At 38.0% G+C, this 12,349-nt stretch overlaps 1 protein-coding gene across 39 annotated transcripts in view; it reads right to left on the bottom strand.

Moving 5' to 3' along the window:
• SRPK2 (SRSF protein kinase 2) overlaps positions 1-12,349 on the bottom strand; it is a 239,413-nt gene that overhangs the window by 137,297 nt on the left and 89,767 nt on the right. For 16 of the 39 annotated variants that reach the window (XM_086396963.1, XM_086396969.1, XM_086396987.1 and 13 more), the window contains one exon: positions 4,947-5,010. The exons of 14 other annotated variants lie outside the window; for them this stretch is intronic. In XM_086396963.1, the coding sequence (XP_086253089.1) occupies positions 4,947-5,010 (64 nt within the window). Of the gene's footprint in view, positions 1-4,351; positions 4,754-4,946; positions 5,194-6,400; positions 7,284-12,349 lie in introns of those variants that run through there. 9 more of the 39 variants (XM_086396986.1, XM_086396979.1, XM_086396981.1 and 6 more) reach the window with 5 other exon arrangements.

Genomic DNA, 12,349 nt, shown 5'->3' with positions numbered 1-12,349 from the left:
TAGACAAAAGACAACCCAGTAAGCCACAGTTATCTCAACACTCAAGAAAAATGTTTCAAATGCTCCTATCCTGCAAATACAGAAACAAAGCCAAGAATGTCAGAGTGACAGGTGCGAAGGGGAAAAATAGTGATCACTGAGGCCCACTACCCTCTGTATTGGAATGGGAAGGGGATAGGTTCAACGAAGAGAGAATCTTATAAAATTTGGCTCTCCTCTCACAACTACTTCACCACAGCAACATGGAGAAAAATAAACTCAACATCAGAGCAAATAAAAGACCCCTTGATCCTGGATCATTTTCCACTGAACATCCTTTACTTTCTTCTCTCTTCATATGGTGAGATCCTTATTTATTCTTTCCCTTCCATTCTCCTGATTCTTCCAGACTTCTCTTTTTGCTTTCTGCAACCACGCATTATTATCATATGCCCTTTTTCTCTTCACTGAATAGGCTCCAAAGTAAGAAGAGGAACTAAAATATATACACAAAAATAGCACAAATTCGCAACTTCTCTGGTGGCCCAGTGCTTTAGACTTCACACTCCCATTGCAGCAGGTACGGGTCCCATCCCTGGTTAGGGAATTAAGATCCCACATGCCATACAGCACAGGTTCCATATGTATTTCAAATGCCCTTATATGAATGGAGGAGCAACACACCAATCTCCACCACTTCTTACCAACTCTGTCTACATAGCATTGGTAGAATATAGGCCACAGCATAATTATTTTTATGATACTTTCTCCCTCTCCCTTTCTCTCTTCTTTATTTTTTTTTTAAATTTTATTTTTAAATTTTACAATATTGTATTAGTTTTGCCAAATATCGAAATGAATCCGCCACAGGTATACCTGTGTTCCCCATCCTGAACCCTCCCCCCTCCTCCCTCCCCATACCCTCCCTCTTCACTCTTCTTTAAAAGGTAGCTAGCAACTTGCAATGGCAACCCACTCCAGTACTCTTGCCTGGAAAATCCCATGGACGGAAGGGCCTGGTAGGCTGTAGTCCATGGGGTCGCTAAGAGTCGGACACGACTGAGCGACTTCACTTTCACTTTTCACTTTCATGCATTGGAGAAGGAAATGGCAACCCACTCCAGTGTTCTTGCCTGGAGAATCCCAGGGACAAGGGAGCCTGGTGGGCTGCCGTCTGTGGGGTCGCACAGAGTCGGACACGACTGAAGCGACTTAGCAGCAGTAGCAGCAGCAGCAACTTGCCAAGTATGTGCTAGCTTTGTGGGATGCTAAAGATCTAGGATACTACTTATCTATTCCAATATAAAAACCCCTTTTGACAGCAAAAAAAGAAAAATAGTAAGAAACACATGCACAACAAGAAATGGTCCTTTCGGTATCCATTTCCTGAAAAGCAAATGGATTTCCTACAAGGCACTGATATTTACATTTCCTACACACTGACACACCTTTAATTTCTGAGTGACTGTGAACCTTATTAATCACATCATTCATTCACATATAACAGCAGATGTGGGCAATGTTTATGGCGGATGCGGATTCTCAGCTTCTCAAGCCCCTTATCTCTTACCTCCTCAACTCTTTCTGAACTCAGCCTAGATGGACTGGGGATCATAGCTCTCATTACTCTGGGCTCAACTCTTCTGTATTAAGTATGGTCTGAATTTGTTCATGAGCCCACTGAAGAAGCAGTAATAGAATGAAAAAATTTGTAGTAGAGCAAAGTGCTTTCTGTTCACTCAGGACCTTTCTGGGAATGATTTATCAGAGTCCTTCCAACAGCACCCCACTCCTTCACACACACATTTTCCTCACTTAGAACTAGTATCTGAAAATGTTTAATAAATGATCATCTACAAATGTTGAATAAATGATCATTATATTTTTTCCTAGGTATTATCATTATTACCATCCTCTTCTTCCCCACCAACTGTAACCCCATAAATTTCCACTTGCCTGGAGTGTTCTAGCTAGGAAAACACAAGAAGAAGCAAATATCTGAAAATTTAATTTTTGCATCAAATTAATACACGTTTTTTTTTAAAAATAGGAAGTAGTAGTAGATGAAGAAGTAAAATTGTGCCTGACCCTTGTCTCTATCATATTTAAGCTGAATACAATTCATCTATGCAACAGCAGCTCCATTAAAAGAAAAATACTCAGTGTAAGGTTTATTCCTAAAATCTGCAGAAGGGCACTCTTGCCACATATGTGTTCCTTTTAACTGGCAATAATTAGGATCATTTGGTTTTTTATTCATTCAATAGTGTTCTCCATCCTTAATTTTTTAAGTAGGTAAGCTAACTTTTTTTTTCTCTCTATCCAACATATAAAACCAAAAAATAAATTTTAACTTTTGTCACCCAACTGGTTTTTGTCCTATGAGTCAGCCATTCTGAAAAGAAGTGCTCCACACCTCCCCGGCCAAATGACATTGGATGGATCCCCCTCATTCTGTTTAAGGTGTTACAAATAAATAAATAAATTTCAAGATGTATCGAGATCTGTTAAGATTATTAGGAACATCACATCACTGTTTGTATACCTATTGTATTTTGTACTTAAAACATCATTCCTCCACTTGATTCTCCCAAACATTGAAAGAGCATGCTACACTGCAGACAGTAAACAAAAACCAATCGTAAGAAAAGATAACTCTCTTTAAAGAAAAAAGGTTTCTTCATTCTTTTTTTAACCAATAAATACATGGAAATACTGACCAGAGGTAAATTCCAAATATCTTTAAGACTCATGCCATGCTTCAAATAAATAATTTAAAATAAAACAGTCAAATATGTTAAAAATTTAGGTGATTAGAGAACAAGGAACTGCAGAGTGTAGTGGCAATGCTACAGGATACTATATTAAATTTGTAGGCCGAATATAGTATAATTAGGCCGTAATTTTTTTTTAAACTTCAGATTCTTGGTTTTCAAATTCTTCCAGATAAAACAAAACAAAACAAAACAAAACGAATGACTATTTATCATTGTATAACTTTTTAAATGAGGGGGGAAGAGTAATTTCTATTTTTAATATGCCTACATTAGTAAAACAACTTCTGTGTTAGCAAAGTGTTGGCTGATCCATAAACTACATTAATATCCATTAGGTCAGCATATCACAATTGCTAAATTTATGTATGAACAACCCCCAAAAGAATAATAAAGTAAGCAAGCTCTGGTAAAAATGTGTATAAAACTGTCATAAGCACAGTGGCTGATTTCTAAACTTTAAAATCATGTCTGCATTCATCCTCCCTTTCATCAGATTTAACCACAAGACCTTAGGTGAGACAGTAATAATAATTTTAAAATAAATAAATGTCTTTACCAAAATATTTTAGAATATTTCCTTATAAGAGTATATTTTAACCATAAAAGCCTCACCCATTCCAAACTTGTTTCTTGGTAATACTCATCCATTCTGTTCAACCTTCAATTTCTCAATAGAGAAAACATGATACTCAAAAAGCCAACATAATTACTGTTGTCATGCCATTAAGAATGCTCTTCCTAGTAACAAAACTCTTAACATTACAGTTGGCACCCAGTCCGATCACTATTTACACCACCATCCTCTCCCATTCCCATCACCACCATTTTACTGGCAGAATATTCACAAGGCTGAAGATTGTTTTTTATCTCAGCAAAAAAGAACGCTTAAAATGGGATAGCTAGGCACAAACGAGAAGTTAGAAGCTACATAAAAATAAACACAAATGTGTCTAAATTTTTCTATCTTCAACCTCTTAAAGAAAGCAGTAATATCTTCCTTATTTATAATTCCCTAAATTAAAGCCAGAGGCCTTTCACCCAATTATACTAATAAATCAATTTAATGTCATCATTTTGCCATCAGATCATGTCCTCCATACACTAGTGTACTATAATTAAATTCATTTTACCATGCTGGGTTCTTCACCTATTTTCTTTCTGGTGTTTTTCCTACATCATTCTTTATCTAGCAAATTATTTCTCCAAAATATCTTCCTAAATATTAAATATGAACAAAAAGACAACCCTGAAGAGTAACCAGGAAAGAGATAAATCAACACATCTTAAATATAAAAATATCAACATTAGGTATAAACTATTAGGTAACCAACAGAAAAGTAAGTACCAATTGTATGCCCAAGAACTTCAATTTAAAATATTATGTAGTATAAACCTTTGGTAAACAGAAGTGAACACACATTTACATATAAAAATAGGCAACTATAGTCTCATTTCTGACTTGAGAGAAATGTATCTTAATTCTATTCATTAAGTTAAACAGACATTTTATGGAAATATCTCCTTACAGGTATAATCATTTGACTGACAGATAAAATAATCGCTTTAAAAATACTTCTGAGTCATTTTGTCCTTACCTGCAGGCATGAACCATTACTGCATGCAGTGACTGTTCCATTTCCTAGCACAGACTTGAAGAAGCATCGTATCTCTCTTTCAGAATGTGACTAATATGTGGGTTTGCAATTCCTAAGCTATTTACAAATGGCACTCCCTTTCCACACAAGAAAATATTTATTACAACCAAAAGCTAAGTATTTTTAACCTAGACCTTACAAATAATATTGGAAATTTTGTGTAGCAAAATTTCCTCAAAACATAGGAAGAAAACCTAGTACTATTTCCTTAAAGAAAGCAAGATTTTTGTTTATTTTCTAGCTAAGTAAATTATTTTTTAAAGCCTTCAACAGCTGTCACACATAAGCCAGCGCTCTGCTGTGTTATGGTGTGCATGCTGCAGCTGATTAGGCTTCACTATTAAAAAAAAAAAAAATCAATTACCCCTTTTGTAAAAGCAGAACAGCTTACCCAATACACACCTTCAAAACAGCACAATGACCAGCATGCAGTACAATACGTTATATAGCAAACTTGACAAGAAAACAATATGCCCTGATTTGTTTCTTAGCAATGCTACACCATTAATTGTTCATGCAAGAGATGTAGCTGTACCTTTCTGAAGAGGACGACTTCTCAGAGTTAACTGACATCAGCAGCTCAATCTTCTGCTTGATTTCTGGAAAAATCAGAAAATATTCACAACCAAGATTGCCTGCCCTTGCTTTCAAGCCTTATATCAAGAGATTTTTCTTCTCTAATCCCTTTTGTTCAGAATGAGGCCACAAGATTCGCAGTACTTCTGTCAGGACTGGGATTCAATGGTGCTATAAAGGGAAAAAGCTCCAGAGGCATCAGGCCTTGCTAAACTATGCACATGACTGTTTATGAAAGCAGGAAGTACCATTTCTGCCAAGCAGAGGGGTGTTTTCTTTTTTAAGGTAGAACTAGCATGGCTCTCCAAGATGATTTTAAATGAGGCAAATTAAAATACAAACTAAAAATGCTAACAACTGGATTCAATTTACTAGATAATTTGAGAAGTTGGAATAATAAAGTTACAGACTGTAATGAACAGACAGGCAACCCTTGGCTACTTCTATTTCACCAGCCCTGAAAAATATGGCTCAGTGAATCATTTTTGTCACTTAAGAATGAAATATTAAACCAGAACCCAAATTTTTAATTAAAATATTTTAATCTTTGTTAAAATTTATTGATTGACTTTTAATTAAAGATACATTTAGTACCTACTCCCTAACTCTTTAGAAAAACACTTCTGTTTTACACCTTAATTTCCCCTCCTCCTTTGCAGTACAGCACAAGTGAACAGCAACACCCAGTTACCGAGCAGATAATATACTTGTCCTTTTAGGAGAGGACTGACAATGCTATCTGCAACAGAAATGTAAGCACCAATTCTATTTAATTAAAAGATCATTGCTCATATTGATTTGGAAAAACAGATCACAGACTAAAAGGGAAAGTCAGATAAAAATAAAAGAGGAAAAAGGGGGAAAACCTAACACATTTCCTTTAAAATACTAACCACTAACCCAAGAACATAATTTTATGTGAAAAAAAATTGACATGGTCCTATTACCCAGACTATTTCATATATATAAAGCTGATTTCCTATTTGTAAATGTTTTCCTATTCAAAATCTTAAAAATTCACATATCAAACATAAAACACAGTGCCACCGAAATCTACAGGCAGTCATGAAATTTCAAAGTAGACCTCAATAGTTTTCAGATTTTTTTAAAGGGTAAAACGATTTTTTTCTTTTTAAGAATCTTAATTCTAGAAATACAAGAAATATGAGATGTAAAGGAAAAAGGAAAATAAATAGTTGCATAAAATACAATGGATTTGTACAAAAATACCCTCTCAATGCTGCTAAAATAGTTTTTCCAAATTGAAGCTAACAGCTTCATCCAATGGGCATTATAAAGCTGGCGTGAATATCTGATGAGAGCATAAAATCTACCACAGGCTACAGCCAAACTACCACTGGGGAGAGCACACAGCACAGCGGTAAAACTGAAGATGATGATAATGAAACTTACCTTGAGGATTCTTACGTGGATTACAGAGCCTGGCACCTGGTGCCATAGTGAACGCTCAGTAACGCCCCGTTTAAAAAGACATTTAAGACTCAGGCTCCAGGCTCCACCGCCAAGCAGCCTTGGATCTGAAAGCGGACTCCTCCGTCATTTTTAATAGTGATACGACCTTGGGGAAATTACTTAAAACTCTCTAAGCCTCTATCTCCTCTCCTATAAAATGGGGATAATAATTCTATGTGAAGCGTTACTGTGAGGATTTAATGACAAAGCTCATGAAAGGCAAACAGTGCTGTACTCGGCACAAAGTAATAAGCCATTTCTGCCTATTGCTATTTACTAGGAAGTGCCCAGAAAAGGATGGGATCCTAAATAAATATTTGCTGAATAACATAATGAGATAGACTAGGTCTGTCCCACTTTAAAGAGCTTTTCTATAATTTTAATCCACCTTCTCTTTCTTATTGCCACCCATAACATACATCTTTCTATCACTGCAGTACTATTATAAGTGGAAATTAAATTTTAACCTGTATCTCTGCCTTCCTATATACCTAGAGAATTATTCTCAGTTTATCAACTAGCCACTGCAGGAATGGGGTGACACTTGCATTTTTTGTTGTCGCAGTTTTTCATTCCACAAAGACAGAAAGTTCACACTTCCTGTGCACTTGAGCTCGAAGTCTCCAAGATTAAACTGCATAGCTCTAATGAAGTATATCCCCATCTTACACATATATTAGGAAAGTCAAAGCTCTAAACCAGTTTCTGGCTGGTGATTTTGGAAACTACAAATCAAAAAAGTTTCAAATAATTCATGAGAAGGCTTCCAAAATGATTTTCACATTTTCTTCAAACCTTCAGATTTGTTTATAGCTCCAGAAGGACTGAAAGGTTCCGGAATGTTCACAAATACCATGATAACATTGTATCCATTGAGAGCCACACATTCCTTCAACACTCCTATCTAATCCTTATCAATACCATTCTTGGGCCTGACTACTCCCTATGTTCATTCCACCACAATATCCGACACAGTCCTGGGGGCTTTGATGCTCATGTCAATATGATTTCAAATACTCCTGGCTAAGTCCCATGGCCTTTGGCCTCCCCAAGTGTCTTGAACCCCTGATCACCTGAGTCATCTACCACCATGACCACACATAGGACACATTCTCACATGTACTGCAAATCTGTCCCCCAAATTAGTTGTTTTTCTATATTCATACTGGATATTTCACAGTATCCAAGACCCTACACTTTATTTTTCTGCAATTAATTCCACCAATCTCTTTACAAACTTTCCTCACACCAAAAATTTTAAATTGTCATCCTATTTTCTCCAATATGTTGCCTTCTAGAATTTACTTTGGTTTATGAATTGACATAGAGATCTGGTCTGTTTTTATAAGTTCACATTTTGAAACCTTACATCCAGCCCATCCCCTCAATTTTAAATTACTTTCTTCTCCATCCCTCCTTGGTACTTCCAAAGCAGCAGTTTTACAACCTTGCAAACACATATTCAACCATCTCCATTTATACATTCAGGCCAGTGAGTACAAAGATGGCCACATTAGCTTATTTCACAAAGAATTAAGCTAGTAGTATCTGGAAGTGTGAATAAATTATTGAAAATTATAATTAAGTTGATTCTTTTTAAGTCATAAGTTTGTTTTAATTTCTAAGCAACATTATAGAACAATGCAAGCTTTGTTTTCAGTGCTTTTGGGTTCTTATGATTCTCCCCTGGGTTCTTTGCTGGATCGTTTTTTCACCTGGACCTTAAATGGTGGTGATTCCACTCACTGACTCTTCTATCTACACCCCTGACATGGAAAACTATCAAGGCATTGATGATGACCAGATCTGAATTTCTAGCCCAATACTGTCTCCTGAACCCTAGAACTATATATCTTTCCAGGCCTACTTGGCATTTTCACATGGATGATCCCCGGTTTGCTGTGAACACAATGTCTACAACTAACCTCACTGGGAATTCCCAGGTGGTCCAGTGGTTAGGACTCAGTGCTTTCACTGCCAGGGCCTGGGTTCAATTCAGTCAACGAACTAGGACCCCCACAAGCCATGCAGTGCAGCCAGCAACAACAACAAAACAAATCTAACTTAACCAGTCTAATGTGTCCTGTTACAGGCTTTACCTCAGTGAGCAGCAACATCATTGCCCCACTAAGACAGACATTTTTGAGGGATCCCAGACTAGCACCCGTGTTTCATTTGGAATATTACTGCCACCATTCTCCTTATATATATATTATATACATACACACACACACACACACACACATATTGATCTCTAGTCTGTGATTCTCCAAGGATCATGTTTTCTCATACCACCAAGTCTTCTCTCATGCACTTTCCTCTCCCTAGAATGCCACTGTCTACTCTGTTAAACACTCAACTCACTCTTTCTTTCTTTCTTTCTTTCTTTCTTTCTTTCGCCATGCTGCAGAGGATGTGGGATCTTAGTTCCCCAACCAGGGATTGAACCTTTGCCCTCTGCAGTGGAAGCTCAGTCTTAACCACTGAACCACCAGGGAAGCCCCCCAACTCATTTTTCTCATCTCAGCCCAAACGGTACCTCTTCCCTGACATCTTCCCAGACAAAATACAGTTTGTCTCCTCTGCCCCTCTACATTATCACATGTACCTGCATTACAGAATTACTAAAATACATACACTGGGTCACTCTCTCTGAGACCACAGCTTCCTTAGAGATAAAGACCTGAATTTTCACTTCAATTCACACTTACTTCTTGACACTCTCATACTATTCTTAAGCTGTTCTACTCAATTTAAAGTTAAAATATAGTTAAGTTCCTAGTTCTTAAATAAATATTTCCAGATAAAATTACTCTGAGATTCCAGCAACTAGAATTTAGTAGAGCTAGGAGAGTCTGCAGAGATCATCACACCACTGAATCACAGAAGTCTACAAAGAAGAATCTGAGGAGTGAAAAGTTAAACAACTGGTAACAATAACATTCTTCATCTTCTCCAAAGGATTACTGTCTCTGAGAACTACCACTAATTTCCAAGGACCTACCAACCCAAGCAGAATATTCCAGCCTTCTTCTAAGTCAACTTCTTAAATGTGATTTTCTCATGTGTGCGTGTGTGCTAACTCACTTTGGTCATATCTGACTCTACCACCTCATGGACTGTAGCCCACCAGGCTCCTCTGTCTCTGGGATTCTCCAGGCAAGAATACTGGAATGGGTTGCCTTGCCCTCCTCCAGGGGATCTTTCCCACCCCGGGATCAAACCCACCCATGTCTCTTACATCTCCTGCACTGCAGGCGAATTCTTAACCACTGAGCCATTAGGGGAGACAATTTTCTCATACATCCAATAAATTAAAATCATCACGATTAGTCAACTTTCCTGAGTAAAACTGGTTGGTCTATGATATCATACTCTTCTTATTCATGACTAAATATATATAACAAAGAAGAAAAATCAATTCACTGAGACTTTGCCCATTCATTCTCTTCTATCCAACTTACAGACCTGCTTTATGATGTTTATTCTTATTACACTCACACTTTAAAACATACTCAAACTTCTTGTAAAGATGAATAGTTCAACTCTTCAGCTAATGGCCTACTATCTCTAATACTTCATTTTCCATTCAATACCATGAGTGTGAAGATTCATAGAACAATTAGGGTCCAGAGATGAACCAATTCCTAAGATCCCTGACAAGGAATATTGGTGACTGATAAGTACTACTGAAACAAAGTACAGTAAAGGAGGTGCTTCAAAGATTCAGACCCTAAGAGAAACAGAGTAGTCCTGAATCCACCTAGAATTTTAAGAGCAACAGCAGCATAAGAGTAACACAGGGCTGTAATGGAGACGATCCACTACCATGTCCTTTAAGATCACGCAACACCAAGCATGAGCTCAGACAGGACCCCTTACTCTTATGACATGGAAATTAAATAAGACATCGCAATTGGACAAACAGTTCTACCTAAACTCTAGGGCCTTCATCCTTTTAACACAGGTGTTATTCCAACAGATTTACTAAATTTCCTCCCACTTGTCAAGTTTGGAGGACTTTCAGGCTACAAGAAACAGGTATGTGCTCAGGTTACTTCAGATGATAGGATAATACAGCAAGAATAAATCTAGAAGAAGAACAAGCCTCAGTAGGTCTCAGAATCTTGTTCAGAAAACAGGGCAGCTCTTGAAACCCAGTTACGGTACCAAGTGTTCAAAGGGACTATTCTCTACCTTAAGGCTTCCCACTCTGGTGGTCAACACCACTGACTCTAATTCTATTTCTCCTTCACTACCAATTAACTGCTTCTCCTCTTTACTTCACACATTTGCAGATTCTACTGCCTTGGGATGCACACTTATAGCCTTCTCTTGGTGTCTCCAACTTAAGCGAGTATCTTTTGTTTAAGCCCACAAGAGGGCCTGCAGACACTTTTCTGGCTCAGGTGTCAAACCCTGTACCACCTAAGACCAAGTGCTGAGGTCTTGACTGAAAATTCAGGAGACTGACACACAAGATACCCTTCTCAAAGGGGCAAGGAGTGAAGCAGCCTCTCTGAGCCATCTATGAAGGTCCATCAAGTATTAACTGCCCAATATGTGAAAGATCAGTCTAGCCTAAAAAGGAGTCCCTATTATTCCAGGTTTCTTTGTGATGAGAATGCACAAAAAAGCAAAAGTTGTGCAAGCAAAAATAACCATCAGGGCTTCCCTGGTGGTCCAGTGGTTAAGAATCTGCCTTGCAATGCAAGAGACATCAGTTCAATCCCTGGTCCAGAAGGATCACACATGCCTGGAGTAACTAAGTCTGTGCGCGCAACAAATACTGAGCCAAGCACTAGAGCTGGTGGTGTGCCTAGAGTCTGTGCTACGCAATAAGAGAAGCCCAAACGAGAAGCCTGCAACAATGAGAATACACCACAATGAAGACACACCACAGCCAAAAAAACAAAATCAATCAATAAGTAAGTGAAAGTCACTCAGTCGTGTCTGACTCTGTGACCCCATGGACTATTTACGTGGAATTCTCTAGGCCAGACTACTGGAGTGGGTAGCCTTTCCCTTCTCCAATAAGTCTTTAAAAAAAAGATAAGTGTTTTCATTTTATTTATAAAATGAAACTCCAGAGCAAAGTAAACACTGAAAATCGGCAACAAAGTATGCAATTTTAGACAAAACTGATGGGACAATACAAAAAAAAAAGTTTGAACCTCAGGCAAATCCACTGACAAATGACAATATAAAATGAGTTAAGAAGTTTAGTTATCGTTAGGAATAATCAAGGTAAGTTGATTCACTGGTGCTAAGTTTGCCAACAAAGGTCCGTCTAGTCAAGGCTATGGTTTTTCCAGTGGTCATGTATGGATGTGAGAGTTGGACTGTAAAGAAGGCTGAGCGCCGAAGAATTGATGCTTTTGAACTGTGGTGTTGGAGAAGACTCTTGAGAGTCCCTTGGACTGCAAGGAGATCCAACCAGTCCATTCTGAAGGAGATCAGCCCTGGGATTTCTTTGGAAGGAATGATGCTAAAGCTGAAACTACAGTACTTTGTCCACCTCATGCGAAGAGTTGACTCATTGGGAAAAACTCTGATGCTGGGAGGGATTGGGGGCAGGAGGAGAAGGGGACGACAGAGGATGAGATGGCTGGATGGCATCACTGACTCGATGGACATGAGTTTGAGTGAACTCTGGGAGTTGGTGACGGACAGGGAGGCCTGGCGTGCTGCGATTCATGGGGTCGCGAAGAGTTGGACACGACAGCGACTGAACTGAACTGAAGTGTCTCAAGAATGATAATTATTTGATTTTGAGAGACTACCAGGGGAAAATAATAATACTCTTAAATAGTCTGCAAAAATATCCAACATTACAATTCCATTATTACTTATAAGATACCCAATCATATTATTACAGTCATCCCCTGA

Source organism: Bos grunniens, chromosome 4 (assembly GCF_055505025.1).
Source record: "Bos grunniens cultivar Pamir isolate PY7600 chromosome 4, Bosgru_T2T1.0, whole genome shotgun sequence".
NCBI classification, from domain to species: Eukaryota; Metazoa; Chordata; class Mammalia; order Artiodactyla; family Bovidae; genus Bos; species Bos grunniens.
This window is presented reverse-complemented; position numbering and strand designations above follow the sequence as displayed.